The 21,836-nt window shown below is 40.9% G+C and overlaps 1 protein-coding gene across 3 annotated transcripts; it reads left to right on the forward strand.

The window, feature by feature from the left end:
- The first annotated feature begins 782 nt into the window (after positions 1-782).
- fmr1 (fragile X messenger ribonucleoprotein 1) lies at positions 783-21,529 on the forward strand. Of its 3 annotated transcripts, none has more exons than XM_085473132.1 (15): positions 783-1,025; positions 4,344-4,396; positions 4,486-4,579; positions 4,918-4,989; positions 5,565-5,713; positions 6,939-7,032; positions 7,204-7,320; positions 7,490-7,660; positions 7,813-7,891; positions 8,007-8,134; positions 8,255-8,341; positions 8,799-9,030; positions 10,226-10,462; positions 11,015-11,094; positions 13,775-21,529. In XM_085473132.1, the coding sequence occupies exons 1-15, from the start codon at positions 912-914 to the stop codon at positions 13,967-13,969; spliced, it is 1,902 nt and encodes a 633-aa protein (XP_085329258.1). In that variant the 5' UTR covers positions 783-911; the 3' UTR covers positions 13,970-21,529. The 3 variants fall into 3 exon arrangements, with proteins under 3 accessions (XP_085329258.1, XP_085329268.1, XP_085329277.1); XM_085473142.1 differs by lacking the exon at positions 783-1,025 and adding an exon at positions 1,036-1,458; XM_085473151.1 differs by lacking the exon at positions 783-1,025 and adding an exon at positions 1,037-1,458 and having other exon boundaries at positions 10,262-10,462.
- Positions 21,530-21,836: the final 307 nt, after the last annotated feature.

The following is a 21,836-nucleotide window of genomic DNA, read 5'->3' on the forward strand; positions in this document are numbered from 1 at the left end:
TGGCCTGCTGGGGGAGTGGATGCATGGACAGGGACAGGAGCAGGATTGACAAACTGGTGCGGAGGTCTAGCTCCGTGCTGGGATGTCCCCTGGAGTCTGTGGAGGTGGTTGGTGAGGGAAGGATGTTAGTAAAGGTGACATCCATCATGAACAACCCACATCACCCACTGCATGAGTATGTGAGTGGGCTGAGCAGCTCCTTTAGTCAGAGACTGAAACACCCTCGCTACAGGAAGGAGCGCTTTCTCAGATCATTCATCCCAACAGCAGTTAGACTCTATAACTCCTCAATCACAATGTCATAAGTCACTGGACACTGTGAACATCCACTGTCACCACTTCATGCATAATGGACCTTCCATGTGTATAGACATGTGCAGGTATATATGTATGTATATGTATACATATGTATATTTAGTGTGTACGTGTGTGTGTGTACATGTCTATAAACAGGAATAGTAGTGGTACAATAGCTATATCAAGCTATATAGTTTATGTCTTCCATATTTCCAGCCATATCCATAATCACATACTGTGTATGCTACCATTGTATATGGTGTATTATCTTACTTTTTTTCATTGATTGTACTTATTGTATTTTTGTATTTCCTTCTGATATCTGTACCTGAGCTGAGGTGACGCAAAAATTTCCCCGTTGTGGGATCAATAAAGTCTTATCCTATCTCTTATCTTATCTTCTTTGCAACAGATTCCAGTAGTTAGTTAAAGATAGTCAGTATTATGTTTGTGAATGCACATTGTAAAACCAAGTGAGGAAAAAGAGCAAGGTGGAATAGTTGAAATGTGGCTTGATAAATATGGAGAGGGATAAATTTGCTGTTTTCCCGGAGGGACTGGCGGGCCGTGCTGTTGGGATAATATATTTTTTCATTTTTTCTTAGAGCTCAAATATGGTACACCATAGGATAAACACAGCGGTCATTTTTATTTTGATATATTTCCTGTTATATCAAAGTGCATTCCTATTTATTACCCGTGGAGAGCAGCAACAGGCTCGGATGACAGTAAGCAGCCTCAGTTTTCAGTAGAGGAAGAAAGCGGAGACGTCACATGGGGAGATACAACAGCAGTAGCTGCTACACCACTAATCACACAACATTAACATAACTAGCTACTAAAAGCTAACCTGGCTAGCTAATTGTTTCGTCTTCTTCATGCAGTCGGATTTGCAAATTTGCAAGAAACAAAATTCATAGACGGTGCAAAACGGAAAACAATATTACGGTCACACACAGCTACCGTGGCCTCTTCTTGCATCCAGTAGGCAGGGTATTTAGGCTAGCTAGCGACTCTGCCTTGGCTAGCGTCAGGCTAGCCAGCTAGCTAGCTAGCTACTAACATCGCTATCGGTAGTTAGCTAGCTAGCGAGCTGTAGTAACTTACGTCATGGAGGAACTAGTCGTGGAAGTAAGAGGGACAAGTGGGGCTTTTTATAAGGTAAGTTATTGACTTTTGTCGAGTTTAGTGACCACCGTTCACACACTATGTACCAAGTAAGCCTAACTAACATGAAATTGTGTCACGGGGCTAGCTCAGTGTTATATGTGGGCCTCGGTGCTTCTGCTCAACGTCTACCGGGACCTGAAACCTGTAAACAAAGCTAACGCTGCGGTGGGGCTCTAACATCAGCGGTAGTGGATAAATTGGTGAACTATTGGTGATAATGACGCTTAACCAGGGTAGCTGTTTTAGCGGTATCGGTAACGCTGATGTGACTGCTGTACGATGGTACCCCTAAAGTGATGTGCAAGGGTTGGTTGCAGACTCACAAACATCAGAATCAATCATGGGTTGGCTGTTTTTTGCTTTTGTCAAATAAGTTAATTCAGAGCAGCACACAGGGGCGATGGTTTGGCTAACCTTTATTGTGCCCGTAGCTGCCAGGTGTTTTCTTGTTTTGTCAAGACTGCAGAGATTTTGGGGTCAGTCAGGCAACAAGTAGATCATAAATCCGATCCCGTGACCTGCGTGTATCACTGGGGTGGGGTGGGGGAGATAACATAAGCAGTACAATGGGATAACACGCTAATTAGCAATAATTACTTACATTTGAATATTGTTTAATTCAAGGACACAAGAATACAATGAATGGTGAAGAATCTAAATAAAATGATACATTTATTATTTATTTATTTTAGCTGTCAGGTTTGTTGTAGTGTAAATATAGGATGACATATATCTCAAGTAAAGTTCTGACAGATGTCTTTTTAAAGCTAATAGTTTTGTTGTGGCCACATTAATGCGAGGTACATGAATGCTGTGAGTATGCTGTATAATCAGGGTAAATAGTAATTGGAATTAATCTTGATTCAGGTCACATACTCTCATTAAGCTCAGCAGTTGCCATGTAAACCATAGACTTTCATGCTGTGCTCAAAACTTGTATGCTTTCCCAAATCAAGAGGCTTTTCCTTTGAATGTAGGAAAGTTGAAGTTGGCACTGTCAGCTGTACTTTGGCTTTTAGCTAGGTGTGGCACTAAACAGAAGCCTTTCTTTTAATAGTTGCAATCATATTGTTAGCAAGTACAGAACCATATGAATGGGTGGGTGTGTCCGAACATTTGACTGGTGCCATAGCTTGAATGATAAGTTTTACTGTCAAACAGCTATGAGAAAAGTTAGGCTAATTTTTGTTAGATAGTAGTCTGGTTTGAAAAAATCCAGTCCCACCAGGTAACTCTTAAGAATACTTTCATTAGCCGTATATCTATCATAACCTACATGTATACCACCATTATATTTAATGTATTTTACCTTATGTAGATCAATCTAATAAGATGATGTAGGTGTGACTGCTTACAAGTATAAGCAGATACACAACAAGAGGGTGACTTTGGCAAATGTCTTTCTGTTCATCAGAAAATGCCCAGTGTGTTCACAGAGGCTTATTCATAGTGCTTAAAACTTAGGCAGTTTGTTCTTCTCTTGGCCCAGTATGATGTCACTGAGAGCAAATATCCCTAATATTGTCATCTTAGGTACACAGTTCTGACTGAAACCCCACCCACCTGCTGTTCACACCTTCTGTTTGCCAGGGGTTGACTGGCAGACAGTTGGCCTAATAGGAGTAGAGCTAAAATGGTTTAAAGATGAATTGAGCTGCACCAGCAAGAGATAAATGTGGATTATTTTCAATTGTGAATCATGCAAAGCTAGTGTAGTAGACTGTAATCGAGTAAAAGGAATAGTGTAATAGGTCCACTTTAAAGGAGACTTATTTACGGAGCAGTTACCTTTGCTAGATGGCAGCATAACTCCAACACAGGGAGTTGCATCTTACTGCAGATCACTTGCATGATTTCAATGTTAATAAGCATTCAAATTTTGGTTAATGAATCAAGAGTTTTGAACGTAATCATTTTAGTTAGTTGTTGTGAGGATGTTGATTAACTAAATGTGTAGTTGGCAAATAATTTTTATAATGTTTTTGGTGATAGTTGAACTGAAAAATGACACCCTTGTCTCTGGTATTATAGCAAAACTTAAAATATGCTCTTGGCTGAAATGAACAGCCAAGAGAAATAATGAGTGCATTCATCTGCCAAGTAAGAATAATACTAAAGAAATAATTGTAGAAAATGGTTCTGCCATAAATCACTTGAGTGAGAAACTTAATTTTGCGGTTTTTAAATTGCACCTTATTCAGCATAGAAGTCATTCCTCTTTTTTATTGTAATCTCAACAGCAGTACAACAATTGCAGTTTACTGCCAGTAGACTAAACTACATTATCTCCTAATGCACCCTCTGTGTTGCCCTCATATTTTGTGTTTTGGTATTTTTCCAGTTTTAACAAGATTAATGTTCTTGCTAAAGTCTGAACTTCGTTTCTGAGCGAGACAGTTCAGTCAGTCACAATCCTAAACATGCTCACAGGTCAGTGAGGTCCTGTCAAAATTGGTTTATTTGGTTTTTTTTTAACCTTGGGAGTTTTGAGAATCTCTCCTTCTTGCTTCATTTCATCCACCACTGACTGCTAGCTTGCCAGGTTAATGCAACCCATTGGCAAGGCTCTCTAGCGCTCTCTTTTCCTTCTAGGCATCGCATGGCCTACTTGCAGTGTTTGACACACATGACACACACATCAGCTGTGTGTAGAAGCAGCGAGAGAGAGAGAGACTGAGCCAAACCTGGCTCGAGCCCAAAGCTCAAACTCCAGAAAAGGAAATTATTTAGGTTGTTTCATTGCTAGGAGCATTAGGATAAGGTCCGGCTTAAGCAGTAGAACTGGTTCCTGTTTACATGGTCGATGCCAGTTTGACTTGCACACTGACTATTTCAAAGATATTTCAAAACTGAATTTACTTCTGTGACTCTTGCAGGGCTTTGTAAAGGATGTTCACGAAGGATCTGTCATGGTAGCATTTGAAAACAAGTGAGTAAAGTAAAATATAACATTGTGTAATATGTCATTTCTTTGCCAAACAATAAAATGAACTTTTTGTGTTTGTTCCTCTGTCCCAGCTGGCAGCCGGAGCGGCAGATCCCATTCCAGGATGTGCGCTTTCCTCCTCCAACAGGGTTCTGCAAGGAGATCAGTGAGAGCGATGAGGTCGAGGTGAGAAAGTGATTGTTGCCATCAGACATGGTGGGTTTGGAAAGCAAAGTTGGTATAGCTGGGGAGCAGTTTGGAATAGCATGGAGCGGAGTGAGTAGAGTTGAATTTTCAGTGTAAAATAAGATTTTAAAAAAAGAGGGTGATGCTCCTTAGATAGTCTTAGATTTTCTGTTCTATCATTGGTAAATTAGTCTGACTTGTTATTTTTATTAATAATATTATTCACAATGATTTCCTGTATCAGTGTGTCCAGTTGTTTCTGTGCCAGTTTACTCTTATCAGCTTTGTTTAAAGGTGGGAATTATTTCTGAAATGAACTGTGTGTGTGTGTCTGCCAGGTGTATTCTAGGGCGAATGACAAAGAGCCATGTGGATGGTGGCTAGCCAAGGTTCGCATGGTCAAAGGGGAGGTAAGAGATGCTCCAGTTCATCTGTAAGGCTCACCAAGCAGCACTGAAACAACATGGCTCTGATAAATTTGCCTAAAACGCAGCCCAGACACTTGCTCCATCCTAAATGCTTTAATATCACAACTTCCTTTATTAATACTAAATACAGCCATGTTTACTAACAACATTTTACACTCATGAAATGTTATGTACTCATAAAAATCCTTTTTATCAAGCTCACTGCAGATATTTAACTTCAGTGTAACATCATTTCTCTGGTGACAGATGTCAGTGTGTGGTTGAGTTTTACAATCCTGAACAACACATTAACTCAATGACTGATTGAATTCAGACTATATGCCCCAGATGTTCTTTATATCCTTGTATTTCCATTTTCCTCTGGATTTTTTGTGCACGTAAGCTCTTCCTCTGTTTGTCCTCCTGTTGTCTTACCACCATCAGATGTACTTTCTTCAAAATAAATTTTTAATAATATTTACGCACAGCTCCAGCCTGTATGGGACTTATTTAAACTTTTGAAAAAAAGTGATGTTTTTCTATTGGATCGCTCATACTTGATCTGTCTTTGTTTCCAGTTTTATGTAATAGAGTACGCCGCATGTGAAGCCACATTAAATGAGATAGTGACGCTGGAGAGGTTACGACCGGTCAACCCGAATAAACCAGCCACCAAAAACACCTTCATTAAGATCCGACTGGATGTACCCGAAGATCTACGGCAAATGTGAGTTTGACTTGCATGAATAAAGACTGGTGCACAAGTTTGAAATTATTTGGATTTTCTGTAATCCACATGGGGCCAAAAGCATGCATACGCTACCCACTAACTTGTGCTTAAATGTCCCTTAGCAAGGTGCGCCTCAACCAGAAGCTTTTGGTAGCCATCACCAAGCTCCTAGCATAATTATAGCTGGACTGCTCATCTTGGCAGAATTGGTCAAGTTCATTTAAATTGGTTGATTTGTTGGTAAAGTTTAGGAAGTCCATTCCAGAGCCATTTCTAAATAACTAAAAATTCCAGAAGCATCAATTTAATGTTACCACTTTGACGAGGTCTAGGAGAAGACCCCAACCGTCACCCTCAGATGAGAGGAATTTGGTTACATTGTTCAGAAACAGCCAAGGCTCAGCTGTGCCCTGAGATTGAGACTGCTGGAACATCAGCAGAGAAACTAGTTTTACATCACCAAGAAAGAAGCCCCTACTCTATAATTGACGCCTTCAAGCATGATGGAAATTTGCACCTGTGCAGGTAGACAAGTCAGATGCCTTCTTTAAACTTTTGTTTTAAAGTTTTATTGTCAGAAGAGACAAAGACTGAGCTATTTGGTCATAATGACAAGGTATATTTGGAGAAGTAAAGATCAGGCTTTCAGGGCTAAGACCTGTACCAGCTGTCAGACATGGTGGTGTCATCATGCTGTAGGGTGGTTTTACAGAGCTGGAATACCTGAAATTCTTCAACTTCAAAAGACATAGTTGGGTGTTCCTACAGGATAATGACCCCAAACACATCAAAACTAGTTCTGGGATGGATAAGACAAACGAACATTTAGTTGCAACTTGAATTGAGACAATTAACCGACTATTCGTCTGGGTGCATCTGTATATTTAATCCTATATACATATTTTTGACCCTGTGTGCATGAGAGAAAATCCAAAATAATTTCACATTTGCCATTAAAGTTGTATGCTGCACAATCTTTTCATTCTAGAATATTAATCGTTCAAAGAAATAATTAAAAGCTTAAGATTACTGTTACATTCTTGACCACAACTGTACGGTCAAAACTTGACTTACTCCAGCTTGTATATGAGCCTGTACTCCCAGAAGAGTTTGTATGTGTACATGTATCCATAAGCTGTTATCACTGAGGACAAATTCATTTATTAAGCAACTTGTTTGCTGGTTTCACTATGATAAAGTATACGTGTTCTTGTGTTCCCAGGTGCTCCAAGGAATCAGCACACAAAGACTTCAAAAAGGCTGTGGGAGGGTTCAGTGTCACCTACGACTCAGAGAAAAAGCAGCTGGTCATTTTGGTTGGTCAAACTGTTGTTTTTCTTCTTAATGTGCTACATTTTCACACAATCATATCCTCTATTGACCCTTGCATAGCATCACCTTGAAGTGAAGTGCATCCATAGGTGACTTAAAACATCAGAACCTCACTCGTGTATGATATTAATGAGCGTAATGTTTGATTGTTACAGTCGGTGAATGAGGTCACAACAAAGCGGGCCAATATGATGAGCGACATGCACTTCAGGAGCCTCCGCACCAAGCTGTCTCTAATGCTGAGGAACGAAGAGGCCAGCCGACAGCTGGAGGTAGGTTACGCACAGCTCCAGCCTGTATGTGACTGTTTGGATCATTTTGCAGCCTGGGATGGAGAGTTTTTAAAGGGTTTCTTTTCAGTAAACTTACACACCCTCTTTGCTCTTTTGTGGAATTTATTAAATGTTAATTAATGAATTTTTTTGATGTGCATTTCTTCAGAGCTCCAGACAGCTGGCGTCTCGGTTTCATGAACAGTTTGCTGTTCGGGACGATTTAATGGGTCTCGCCATTGGGACTCACGGGGCCAACATTCAGCAGGCGCGTAAAGTTCCTGGAGTCACTAACATAGACCTGGACGAAGAGACCTGCACCTTCCACATATACGGAGAGGTAGGAGGGCTTTACTTGTACACAAATGAGCTGAGACATAGATATGTAGAGCTTGCCCTCATTAATGTTAAGTGGGTACAAATTTAACAGACCAGCATGGGGTAAAAAAACACAAACAAAAGTAAGTATGCCTGTTTTGTATTTCATGGAAGGACCAGGATGCTGTCCGTATAGCCAGAAGTTTCCTGGAGTTTTCTGAAGATATCATCAAAGTTCCCCGGAACTTAGTAGGTGAGAAAGTCGCTCAACCGAGACAAAGAAATGAATCATCGGGTACCTTTATTTTACTTGATTTAATCCAGTTTCAAGTTCAGCCAGAGTGAGACTGATGTTTTTTCTTATGCAGGGAAGGTGATTGGCAAGAACGGCAAGCTGATTCAGGAGGTGGTTGACAAGTCCGGTGTGGTTCGGGTTCGTATTGAGCCTGAGAACGACAAAAAACCATCAGCGGCAGCAGCAGCAGCTGCTGATGAGGTCAGTAGGGAGAGAAAGTTGCGTCGTGTTGCTGCATTAAAAATCATCACAGTAAATACAGCAGTGTTAGAGCTCAATCACTAAGAGGATTCAAACTCTCCTGGTCCTCCTCTGTCACAGGGAATGGTGCCATTTGTGTTTGTGGGAACCAAGGAAAGCATCTCCAATGCAACAGTACTACTAGACTATCACCTCAACTACCTTAAGGTTTGTGTCCTCAGTGATGTCATCTTCTACCAACCAAACATCAAAACGGAGCTAAAGGATGTGGTCAGGCAGGGATAGAGTGGTGGCCCCAGTAGGTAGAGTGGTGGCCCCAGTAGGTAGAGTGGTGGCCCCAGTAGGTAGAGTGGTGGCCCCAGTAGGTAGAGTGGTGGCCCCAGTAGGTAGAGTGGTGGCCCCAGTAGGTAGAGTGGTGGCCCCAGTAGGTAGAGTGGTGGCCCCAGTAGGTAGAGTGGTTCGAATCCACTGAACGGCTACCCTGGGGTACCCCTGAGCAAGGTACCGTCCCTACACGCTGCTCCCCGGGTGCCCAATGGCTGCCCACTGCTTCACTGAGTGAATGGGTTAAATGCAGAGAGGAATTTCCCCACAGGGATCAATAAAGTATACTTTCTTTCTTTTCATTGTTGACCTTCTGTGACGTTTTCGTTCATGTCCACAGGAGGTGGACCAGTTGCGACTGGAGCGTCTACAGATCGATGAGCAGCTGAGACAGATAGGCGGTGGAGGCGGAGGGGGGGGGACAGGGCCCCGAAACCCTAAAGACAAAACCTACGTGTTCGATAATGGAATGGGGCTCGGGATGGGCCGAGGAGGGGGAGGAGGAAAGCCCTATGGAGGAGGGGGAAGAGGTGGACGAGGGCGGAGAGGAGGAGGAGCTGCTTTTGCCTCAGGTTTGATAGTTACTGCATCTATATTACTGCGGGTAAACTACAAGAGCTGATGTACTCTCAAGTCAGTCAGCTGCAGATGTTTCATGTAAAATTTGTTACGTTGTTACTGCACTTAGTATTTTCAGGTATCTGTACTTGGGTATTTATTTTTATCACAACTTTTTACTCCCTACATGTTAGCATAAATATCTGTACTTTCTGCTCCTTGAATTTGGAAAACTGGCTCATTACTTTAGGTCTAACACATTTGAGGGAAGTAATTACTTTATGTTGCTGAGCACCTTTAAACATTCAACCAATCTGAACCTAAATGGAGGGAACAATAAAACATAGTCTGCATTAAAAGGAGTAATGTTTTTTTAAGTGGCAGCTGATTTCAGATGCAACGTTTCAATCAGCTAATGCATAAACTGTTTATATGCAGTTTGTCACACAGTGTGTTGCTAGCTACAGGTCCAGCTGCTGTATTTCACAGGTAGATAAAAGAATTACAGTTAACTTCACTCAGAGAAAGATGAGAAAGACAGGAGAGGAAGATGAACAGAGGTTATATTTAAAGGTGAGGACTTCTCATTGCCATTTGATAGACAGGACATTTAAATCAAGCATCAGCTTATATCTTGATGAATTCAGTTGTTTAAATCGACTCTGAGCAGCCTGCACACAAAGAAAATGTACTGGAGCTCTGAACAAAGACTATTGTTACTTATTTCTAAGTGATTCTTCTCCCTACGCTGCACCACTACAACCAACCTTAGGTTTCCTCACCAGACAAATCCCACTTGAGCCGCTGACTACACTAATTCTTCTGTTTAGGTATGGAGGTAAAGTCACCCATCAGCTGGTAACAGTATCCTCCAAAGAGCTACTTACTTTTATAAAAGTGTCAGAGCTTCTACTTTTTTAAAATAAAAAATTGTAATCAGTTTTTCACCTTTTACCAGATTTTTTTTTTTAACAGAAGTACGTATAGGAGAAAGTCTCCTGTGATTGTTTGGTTTAGATGTAAAAGGCACAATGACAAAGCAAACGAGCAGATTCTCGGCCATAGATTTATGTTCTTGTGATTTCATTTCATATTGAAGTAAAGTGTTTGGACATCTGATATTTCAGTAAAAACGTTTCCCCAGGCGATGATCTGATTATGAAACGGCAATTAATCAAAGGTTGAGTCTGTGTTGTCTTTCCGAGGCAGCCGAAATGAGGTTGGACTTTGTCCTCGGTCCCCCAGGCACCAACTCTGAGGCATCCAACGCTTCAGAGACAGAGTCAGACCACAGAGACGAGCTCAGCGATTGGTCGCTGGCCCCCACGGAGGAGCTAATGACAGGAGGTGGGACCCTGCCCAGACGGACAGATGGGAGGAAGAGAGGAGGCGGCGGTGGGCTGAGGGGACGAGGAGGGAGAGGAAGAGGAGGGGGAGGATATAAAGGTGAGTGTTAATTATCATTGGCGGTCTTTGATCTTTTCACAGGACTCTTATCTCATTCCATGATTTTTCTCAGCCCATTTTTGGAGCATTTACACTTTGTCTAAAAAATGATCAATGCAAAAGCTTGCTAAATGTTTCTATTAATCAGATAATAATGAATGGAATTTATTTTCATTTGAAAAAATGAAAATATGAAAACGATTAAAGAGAAAAAAGTTGGTGTGTAATGACTCAAAAGAAATAACATTTTGAGATGCTTTTCATCAAATTATGGCCTAAAGAACGGAAATAAATCACATCATGAGATCTCTGCAGACCTCCTGTGCAAATAAATTCTCATTATGAGTTTTCTTTTCAAAACGATCCATATTTATATTGAAAGAAACTATTTCTCCCAACTTTAATCTAATTAGGATGTACACAAATTTCACCCTATTTTTACCTGGCAAAAGGTAGGTCACCTAAGACTGAGTCTACTGAGCCATGCGAAGATTGTTTACATGACTGTGGCTAACTTTGATTGCTAACTTGTTGTTTTTAATGTTGGTTTAGGTGAAGACATGCAGTGGAACGAGCCGAGAACTCGTCACATCAGAGACTCAAAGACAAGAGGCCAAGAAGACACTCTGCAGGTAACAGTCACAAACAGCTGCTGCCAAGTTATTTTCATGTCATTGTTTAAAGTCTAATATCTTTGAAACGCTCCTCAAAATTCTGTAAACATGCTTTTCAGTGAGCATGCCCTGATTGATCCTTCTTTCTGGCATTAAAAAAATGGCCAAAATGCAGAAAAAATTCAAGTATTCTAAATTCAGTATGACCTGAAATGAGTGACTAAATCCATTAAAGCATCAGGAAAGTGTTCAAGGATATTTTTCAGACATCTGTAGGACCAGGGTTTTTTGTAGGCACATCTGTCACCCCTGGTGGTCATTAAAAGGAAAAAAACTACATCTGTCTTTATAGTTTTACACCTATAGTTTGTTTACTCCGGTTCAAATCAGATGTTTGGTTTGTTTTCACACAGAAAAAAGTGAAATAAAATGCGTCACTACAAACCATGTGACCATTCAGTCGTCTCATTGGTCAGATGTGTCTGGAGCGGGTGCATAAAAAAATGTAAATACAGGAAGAAGGTGCTTTGCTCTGGACTACTGGAGAACGCAGAGCGTTTACGTTCATTTCACAGCTAGCTGCTGAACAGACCTTTGCGCATCTATAGTGCCTTCCCGAGATCAGCGTACATAGTTATGGGATGTTTTGTAGCTCAAACTTGTAACGTACTCCTGTTAGCTGATTCATGTTGTGTTCATACCTGCACAAACAAACCACACAAAATGTGGGGAAACGAACAGAGTTAGAACTGACAACACGCCGCAGGTGTGCAAACACCCTTCTACTCTTCATGGCTCCCTTTTAGAGCCACCCTCAAGTGGCCATTACAGGAACTGCAGTTTTTGACCACTAATTTTATTTTGCAGCTACAAAGTTTGGAAATTCTGTTTCAAGCAAGACATTTAAAGGAGGTGATGATTGTTTACAGTGAGATGATGTAGATCACTTACGATGATAAGATAATACAGCTGAATAATATTTGAGGCTGACTGTAACTATTTACGTTTCTATTTTAAGCCATGCTTATTTAATGAATTCTCAGTGCTTTGCAAAAACAATCCAGCTACTTCAGCATACTGGCAAATATTATGAGACTGCTACTAATTTTTGAATCATTTCTTCTGCAAATATCCTTACACCACTGTCACAGTCAACAGTGCTATTTTCTGCATATCAAATGTTCCCTCTGTTTAACACTCCAAACCTCAACTGTCAACAAGACACTCTCTGTGTTGTCACACACTCAAAGTCCTGCCTGTTCTCACTGAACATCACTGTAGGACACTTTCTAAGATGGGGCTATATTTAGTCCTAACTTAACTTTCTGCTTGATTCGTGATTGCAGCAGGTTTGACATATGTAAAGGTGCACAGCACGGTGGGGTGATGGTTAGTACCACTGCCTTACAGCAAGAATCTCCTGGATTTGATCCACCTGGGGCCTTTCTGTGTTTGCATGTCTTGCTCATGTCTGTGTGGGTTCTCTCCGGAAACACCAGCTTCTTCCCAAAGTCCAAATACATGTGGGTTAGCTTAACTGGGGATTTTAAGGTGGCCGTTGGTGGTCCCTTTTGCCCCACAGGACCTCTGAGGTGATCTAAGGAACATTGGCAGTGGACACTTGTGGTCTTTTTTTGGAGGAAACTTGTTCTATAATGAATTGTGATATGAAACACTTGAAGGCTGTGTTGTTTACATCAAGTGTTTTTGCACTATGGTGGACATCACCATACTGTGCTGTTTGGGACACTACAGCCCTTCAGGTGCTACTGCTATATAAGGGTTTGCCCGTTCTGCAGCAGTTTTTAGGTTGGTGGTGCATGTTAAATAACAGCTGCATGAACACAAGGACCAAAGCTCTTTTAGCAGATTTGTGCATCATAACAAGGTGATCATTGTTTTTCACGTCAGCTGAAATTGTGGCGTATAGCATTGTTCCTGCTAATTAAAGTCAGATTTTCAGTACAGCTGTGAACGGACTGTACCAAATGCTTCAGATAAGCACTGACATCTGTGTGAATGATCAGTGTATGCAGAGACAGGTGGAAGTCCGCCCTCTATCTATCACACAGTTCGTGTTGACAGCTGGTCAGCTAGCATTGACTCATACACAGTAACAGAGTATAAACCACTGTTCGTTTCTCAGCTTTGTCTCAGAGAAGAACTCGTTTTCTTTAGTCTGACCCTCCTGAATGCTCCTCCTCTGCTTCTAGTAGTGGATTTACTGAGATGCAAAATATTTTACAGGACAGGCAAAATATAATTTCTATTACTTTTATTTTATAATAACCTTTTTGTGAACGATGCATTTCTACAGTTTATTAACCAAATAAAACAAAAAACAGAATTGCCATACAAAAACCTAAAATAACCAGGCTGAAACCAAACGGATAAATAACCTGGTGCAGGGAGGACTGAGGCAGGTGCAGGTGCTGCCCCTCCCTAAGTCTGGTCCTGCTGATGGGTTTTTCCTGTTAAAAGGGAGTTTTTCTTTCCCACTGTTTCTACTGCTTGCTCATAGGATTGTTGGGGTTCTCTCTCATAATACTGTTACAATATAAAGCACCTTGAGGTGACTGCTGTTGCTATTTGGTGCCATATGAAAAGCACGCAGCAGGCTGCACCGAGGGTAAAGGGAAAGTTAGCTGTGTAGTGTGGGGCCAGACTCTTATGGATTTCTTTATTTTTCTACCCGCAGATTCGTGTGGACGGGAACAACGAGCGTAGCGTGCAGCACTCCTCAGGTGGCCGAGGCGGTCCGTCCTCGTCCCAGGGCAGTCTCAGTGGCAGCGGCGAGGGACAGCCCCGCCATCATCATCAGAGACCTACTAGAGACAGAGGGATGAAGAAGGAGAAACAGGACGCTCCCGCGCTGGTGAACGGAGTGTCGTAGATACCCCACTGGAGGACCTTCTCACTTAGACACACACACACAGGCAACTCATCACAGAACATCGTAGAGTCTCAGTCTCTGCTTTTTCTTTTCTGTCTCTGTCTAACACAAGAATACACATATTTCCATCAGCATGGAAGTGTTTACAGTAGTGAAGTCTTAGGCTGGAGGTGATCTTGTATCTGCTGGTCTGGTCTGTTCTTGACTGGTGTTGTATCTCCTGCGCATTCTCTGGATGAAAGAAGAGGAGGAATTAGACTAAAGCTCATCTCACAAACAACCATTAACACCAAACATACTCGTGCCCCACTAAACCAACATAGTTTGTTTACTGATGCTCCATTTGGACTTGCTAATGTGAGAGAGAAAAATGAGGCAAAAGAAATCATTGGCCGTTGGGAATCAAAGATTTGCAGCCACTGGAGAAAGCAGGATGGAATATGTGCCCTCGCTCCCTGAAAAGCACACTTTTAGGAGGTGGCTTCAGTTTTTTCAGCAGGTCTAAATTTTATTTTTGGTTTTGTGAAATCTCCAACACATCCTTTATAATGGAACTGTTTTGTCCAGAGAAGCGAGTCTCTGTGGGAAATCAGCTCTATTATTCCACAGAGACTTTTGAGGTTAACTATCAATTTAAACACATCTTTTCAATAAGGGGCAGAAACGTTTCGGTGTCACCTAAATGACATGCAATCCTATGGGGATTCAGACTGGAAGATGATGTTTGTAGAGGGCACTTTATGGACTTTCTTTCTTTCTCTCTTTCTTTCTAACGTAGTTATTGTTTCTTTCTTCTTTTTCTTTTTTTTTCAACATTTAAAAGCATCCATGTTTCAGAATGAAATGCAAACGGGGAGGCATGAGCTCTGAAGTCACCTGTGTTTTGTTTCCCGTTGCCTTGATATTCAGATTCAGTAAAACTTATCGAAATGTACAAATGGAGAGACATAAATCTGAGGCACACTGATGCACATAAACTGCTTAAACACAGCGACTCCCATGAGTTTGTGTCAGGGTACATATTGTTATGAACTGTTCTCCTTTCCAAAGGAAGGTTACACTCCTGTACAATGACCAGAAATGCATTATTCCTGCGTGTTTACAATTAGTCTACCATAAACACTCCACATGTGTGCAGTGGTGTTAGTCCACAGTGAGGGACTACGCTCCCTGAACTCATTCATCTCATCTGTAAAGAGCTGTCAGCAGGAATCACCATCCTATACCAGACTCTTCATCCTCTTCAGTGAAGGGTGCAGACTGAAGCTAGGCGTATTTTGGTTAGGTCCACGTAAACCTGGCTTGATGCCCGTTAAAGTCATTTCTTTTGCTTTCAGACAAGCAGGATGCGTTTAGAGCAGCTAACTCCTGTCGCACCACTTTGTTTTTCTTAATTTATGAAACTCTTTGTATTTAACTTTGCCATGACAAACTTATTTGAAGTGTAACTGTAGAGGACATGACAGACTGTTGAGTTTTTCCTTGACAAAATAAAAATTTGGCCTAAGTTTTATTCTTTTTGGTGATCTTATTCCTGACCCGTTCAGTTCACATATGTTTTCTTTTAGTTTTTTTTTCTTCTTGTTTTTGAACAGTAGAGCAGTGTGATAGCAGTCATGCTCCATCCATTGATTTTCCATCCATCGATTTTTCGATCCATCGATTTTCTGATTCAGGGTCTTGGGGACTAGGGCTGATCCCAGCTGACTTTGAGAGGCAGAGGTCCATCACAGAGCCTTTTCCATCCACACCCACTGAAGTGTGTGAAAAGTCTTTATCTCTGTGCCTTTGATTTATGCTCCTCCATTTCTCTGAATTTGGCCTGAACAGATTAGAACTTTTCATCCTGCCTGTTCAAACCCAGCGCTACACCCCTCATTTAAAACATACTGCAGATGGATGTTTTGTAGAGTGAGTGGTTGTGTGACCCTGTTTACATTGGTTTCCATTGTTTTGAGGAGGCACAGCGGTGTAGCCTGCTGAGGTATTTTATTCTAGGGTGAGACCAGTTTTCTGACCTTGCTCGATACTTTTCTGCTTTGAGTCAGAGCTCTTCGAGGCGCTGACGTAAACAACCGGAGCAGCAGACGGTTCGTCTTCAAACAGCTCAGTAACTTTGTGTTACCAGTGCAGGCTTTCAGACAACAAAGGAGCAAGACTAAGCAGGACATCGCTTCAAGCTCTTGAGGTGTTCCAACCTGCTGTTCGGTTGACACCCCAGTTGATCACTGACTTCGTAAATATGTTGAATAGAAGGATCCTTAGGTTCACCGTAAACATCTAAATAGCGAGAGTCAAATGTAGGCTGCAGCGAGGCTGTTGGTCATTGACATCGTCAAGTTGTCCTAAAGTCAAAGCGACTGCTGTGCTGTATACAGGCTAGTGTAGAGAGTACCTGTGGACCTGTGGGTGATTATGATGAAAATAATACTCATTAGTTCGAATAAAGTGACGGTCAGTGTAAAAGACAAGCAACAAAAAGCTGTTCTTAAGGTTTCTCTGTGCATTTGTAGGCACATTTCACTGGAACATCTCGCCACTAGTTTCTAGCACTGAATCTGGAGTAGCAGGTTCGCTGTGGGTTATCCAGGTTACATTATTCCACTGGTTGTTACAGTAGCATAGGACTTTCCCAGGAAGAATCCACTGGATATAAAGTTAGATCACACAGCGTTAAAAGAAACCACGTCATCATGGGTGATCACGATACCCTAATCTTTTTTTGTTCCTTTAAAAAATTGTTCCACAAGTATTGGCAATCAAATTGTCCAAGGTCTGAGAAAATTTCAGTAAGAAAATTGGTGCCAATCTCTACTAAACAATGACGTTTGAGCCATTGCGTATTTAGATTAGCAGGGGCTCTAAACAGTTAGCCAAAGCTAACCAAACCTGGTGACCAGCACCTCCGAATGCCGGTCGGAGGACCAGCAAACCAGTCACATTCATTTAGGCTTTCTTTTTCTGATTTTGTTAAACTCATTTTTGCCTTGTTTCGATTGAAACTTTACTGTGAATTAAGGTGTACTGACCTGGATTTATTGGTGAGAAAAGCAGTAATGGTATTGCCCAACAGACTGCTTTTATTAAGAGCACCATCAATAAGCACTGCAGAAAATAAATTTACAGTATGTTCAATTAAATTCCAGACTGTCAGAAACAAGAGCTCTCTCCTCTTGGTAATCACCAGCTCACTGGTAACCCGTTCTCGGTTACATTTTGAATCCTGTTCCTAACCCTACATTTGTCACCAATAACCTGGGGGATGACCAGAGGTTAAAAGTCATGGCGAGCAAATCCATGTGAATGCTGTGAATGCTCAGGGAAACCTTAACTATATTTTGTGTAACATGTGCCTTTAATTGTGGCTAGCATCACAGCGTAGACTTGTAAATCAGGGATGATGAGATGTTACTAACGGACCAGATGAATAAAGACGGCAGCTCCTGTAGCGCAAATCCTCTTTGGTCGTCACTGACAATGCTGAGCATCTCGAGCTTCCTCTAAAAGTCTAAGGGCCGTTTATGAGATGGGTGATTTTTGGCACTTCAGGAAACTGCCTTGTTTAACCACCTGGTCTGGACACACTGAAGGTGTTGTAACCTTGTGCAGTTGACAAACGTAAGCCTGTAGCTCGGGACCTGGTTCGACTTGTTTCTGAAATGGATTCGGTTACTTCTGTGGGAACATGCAGAGATCAACTCTGAGCGGCTACTTTCATGCCAAAGAGAGGCATGTTCTCTGTACTCACACCTTTTAAAGGGTTTTCAGTAAAGACGACCCAGTGCAGCGTCACTGCTGCTCTCACCGAACCGAGAAAGCAGCTGAAGAGATTTCAGAGGTTGAGCCAGGTCTTCTCTTTAACAGACATCGGTGTACTTTTTCAGTCTTGCGGTGCATGCATTTATTTATTTTGGATCTTAAAGACATTCAGTAGATTTGGACACATTCAAAAGATAAGTTTAAGTTTGTTTTCTTTTTTTTGGATCAGTGTTGCTTTGTCTCAGTTCTTCTTGACCTGAGTTCGGCTAGCAAAGCCAGCGATGAATAACATCGTATGTGAATAGACAGTGATACCACTTTCACCTTTTTTAGGAAATGTCACAGGAAGTAACCAATCGTGAAACAGGCTTTCTTTGAATTTCATTTTTTCCTTTTACAAAAAAGTATTATGGCTGTCGGCTTTACTTATCATTAATCTGTTAGGACCTTTGCTTTTACTGCAGCCATGTTGCATTTTTTTTTCCTCTGTAAGCGTTCTCAGCAGTGCATCGACAGATTGCTCGAGTGAAAGTAACCCATTTATTGTCAGTAGAGCTTCAATATTATGGAGTTTCTGTATTTAAAGAAAACGGTTAGAAAAAGAAGGGAGGATGGCATACTGTATATAATGATGTCATTATTTGTCTAAGAAAAGATGTTTCAAATGTGCACTTATCCTGATATATTCTTTGTTTTCTTTTTAGTTTGCTAGAACTCTTGATAATAAACTTAACGTGTGGAAAAAATAGTGTTCTCCAAGCAGGATTGAGTCACATTCAGCTTTCATTAATAATGAGATGTCCATAATTTTGCACAACTTTACTGAAAGAGAGTTTTTTGTTTTTTCTTTTGTTTTTGCCAGACGGGGAAAATCCACAATGAATGGTTGAAATCACATACAGAAGGTTTGCTAAGACTGATTTTGACTAGTCTGTACAGTGTTTAGTTGATTCAGTGGCACTGTGTTACTTTTATAATGCGTCCACTAATTTTCTGAAACAGCAATTAAGTCCATCCAAATAATGCACCAAAGTTCATAGTGATACTCCATCCAAAATATATTATTTAGTATACCTGTCTGGTTGGGCATAATTTAATTTAAAAAATGTCCAGTGACATTTTTCAACTCAGGTCTTTGGTAATGATTGGCCATGTTTACCACTAGCTACCACTATCCACTAGTCCAGCGGTCCCCAGGCCACGGACCGGTACCGGTCCGTGAGTCATTTGGTACCGGGCCGGGAGAGTGAGACTCTGGTGTGAAATGTATGGTTTTCAGGGTTTTTTATCGGTTTTTAGCGTTATTTTGTTATCGTTTTTTTTCGTTAATTCGGTTTTCCTGGGTCTTTTCACTTGTGTTATGAATAAATCTTATTTTTATTGGTATCGGTACTAGTTTTATTTTGTTGTATTTATCCGCGACACCTTAAAGGCCGGTCCGTGAAAGTATTGTCGGGCACAAACCGGTCCGTGGCGCAAAAAAGGTTGGGGACCACTGCACTAGTCCACCAACGGACCATGTAAGGTTAGGGCTGAGTTTTGTCTTAGCCATACGTACATTTTCAGCGTTAATCCATTGATTTCTTTTATTTGGGTGTTCCAAAGAGCCACCAGTTTTTTAAAGGGTTGAGGTTAAACTAGCTAGAACTTGACCAATATCAACAGTTAGTCCTCAAATATGATGAGACCATCAACATTAGGCTCATGTCTATGTGCTAACAGATGCAGCTAAGAGGTGGTTAGCCTAGCTAAGCACAGGTTCTATCCAAAGTTTAAAGGCGCCTTTAGGGTTGCTGAAGATGCACTGAAATGTTAAAATGTGGTGAATTAAGCTTGTAATTGGTAATTAAAAAGCATTCATTTAACTTATTAGGTACAGCTTGTTATTGGGTGACCATAAGTCTGCTTAGCTGTTTACCCCATAGCATAATGCCATGCTAAGCTAATCACCTCTTTGTTTATTTTTCTCCCATAAAGGATGCATTGGTCTACCTACAAGCATGTACCAGCTTTGGTAAAAGCTTGCCTCCTTCTGTAACTGAAGTAACTCATGTTTAATGTGGATTTTCCCTTTAATTTAAAGCCAGTAAATGTGTCTTATACCCTGGACTTGTCATCTTTTTATGTACAGAGACCCAAATGACTAATGAGAGTTTTGTTAGGATTCCCTTAACCTCTTTTTCTTTTAAAATACTGTAATGTTTTCATAAATTTACAGGTAAGACTTTTCTTGCAAGAGCTGATTCTCTTTGAAATGACAAAAAAAAAAAATTGTATTGAGTCTACAAATGTCCTACTTTCACACCGTCGCACCAGTGACAATGAAATTCTTTGCATTTTTGTGTGAGCTACAACCTGCTTGTTGGTGTATTTTATTGTGCCTCCTAACACAAAGTTCAGAGTAGAAGTTTTTAATTTCCAGACCGAAAACTACATTTGGGAGAGCTGAAGTTTTTTTTTTTTCATGCTTTGGTTGCCTTTTTAGGGGCATTACTAACAAACTATAGTTTGAAACCAAGGCTTATATACTGTGGAAAATGTACATTTAAAAAAAAAAAAAAAAAAGCAGTAAAGGACAGTTGCATGCTGACCAGTTTGGGTCATTGGAAAAATGGTACTAAGGAAGCCTTTACGTTCAAGTTTCCACAACTTACTGGTTGTGGCCTTGTTATTCAGTTCTGTGGTTTTTGAGTGACTTGCATTGGAAACAACTCACTGTGAGTATCCTGATACGTGGTATCTAGCCATGGGAAACACTGCACATGTGGTCACAAGGGATGAGGCATCAGAAATGTTTCCCTAGAAACAGATTTGCGTGATATGTGAAGTCCCTAAAGAACGTTTAAGACTAGAAACTCTTCACTGTGTCCACCTCAGTGGCACTGATTCCTAGAGATTAATCAAAAGAACCGTATAGGTTGTAAAGATGCGCTGTACATTGTTTGACACCCCAGTTTAAATTTCAGTGGTGGGGTTTAAAATGCCTCCCTAAAAAGCTGTTAACCCACATGAAGTTTCAAAATGTGAGCCTAGTGGGTTTGGGATGGAGGTTTGTCTGCTTGTGACATTTTCAATCTTTTTAGCATTGTCATTGCAAATAGACTGTTAATAACTGAGTGCAGAAATAACTTTCACTGGAGGTTTCTGCCTTACAGGACAACAAAGAAACGGCATGATTGAAAGTTTACTGTCAGTTGACATAAATACAACAATACAAGTATTGGACAGTTTTTCTTGTGAAACGTTGCTGTGTTGAGGATGTTTTCTGGCAGATTGTCTGGTGGTACCTTGTTTTTTTTCTTGATAGAGAGGGGATCTGGATGATTTGATGTGCATTTGGTGTGGATTCTTACTCTTACAGCAACAGTTTAACGTACAAAGGCAATGACGTGACCAAAGTATGGACCCGTCACGTTGGGGTTGCAGCATGGTTTACGGGGAACCATCTAAAGAGATGAGACCTAAAATTGTCATTGTTGTTGGTTGCTATTCCACAGCACATGTCAGCAGACATTTATTTGCAGAATGTATATACATAAGCAAATACTATCTAGGCACATTGTTGGCTGTTCAACTATATTATGCCAGGAAGTGAAGACACACAGAGAATCTGTAGATACTTCAACCAGGGTAGAGAAAAAAAACCCGCTGTAAAACCTTGTGTGCACTTTTTGGGCATTTTTCTTTTCTTTTGTACATACTACTACTAGCATTTAAGATGTTTGGGTTGACATGTCTGGTTATAGTGCAATATATTTTGTATGCAAGCAGTTTCAATAAATAAAGGTCGATCTTCCTCAATTAGTGCTGGCTGTTTTTTTTATTTTACCTTAGCATGCGGGCAGTTTGATAACAGAACCAAGATCATTTGATTGTTGGTCCCTTGTTTTGCAGAGGAGTTAGTCTTTACTCCATTATTGCAAGGTGTCCTCCAAAACAAGCCCAAATCATCATCCTTCCACCACCGTGCAAACCTAAGCCTTACTACCATTTCTCTAGTGTAGGTGGTAGGTGGGAAAAAATTGTGGATGCAATGTAAAAGGACACACAATCCCATTCAACTGTAGCATTTAAAAAAAATTTTAAAAGCAACAACAGCAGTCAGAAA

The sequence above is a fragment of the Copadichromis virginalis genome, linkage group LG2 (genome assembly GCF_057382275.1).
Source record: "Copadichromis virginalis isolate Kocher_CV1m ecotype Utaka linkage group LG2, C_Virginalis_male_GT1.1, whole genome shotgun sequence".
NCBI classification, from domain to species: domain Eukaryota; kingdom Metazoa; phylum Chordata; class Actinopteri; order Cichliformes; family Cichlidae; genus Copadichromis; species Copadichromis virginalis.

Bases quoted from the DNA above. Each gene is read 5' to 3' on its own strand.
- fmr1 (XM_085473132.1), top strand. From the start codon at position 912: ATGGTACACCATAGGATAAACACAGCGGTCATTTTTATTTTGATATAT. The intron at 5,714-6,938 runs GTGAGTTTGACT...TTGTGTTCCCAG, and splicing joins CCCGAAGATCTACGGCAAAT to GTGCTCCAAGGAATCAGCAC. The intron at 7,033-7,203 runs GTTGGTCAAACT...TGATTGTTACAG, and splicing joins AAAAGCAGCTGGTCATTTTG to TCGGTGAATGAGGTCACAAC.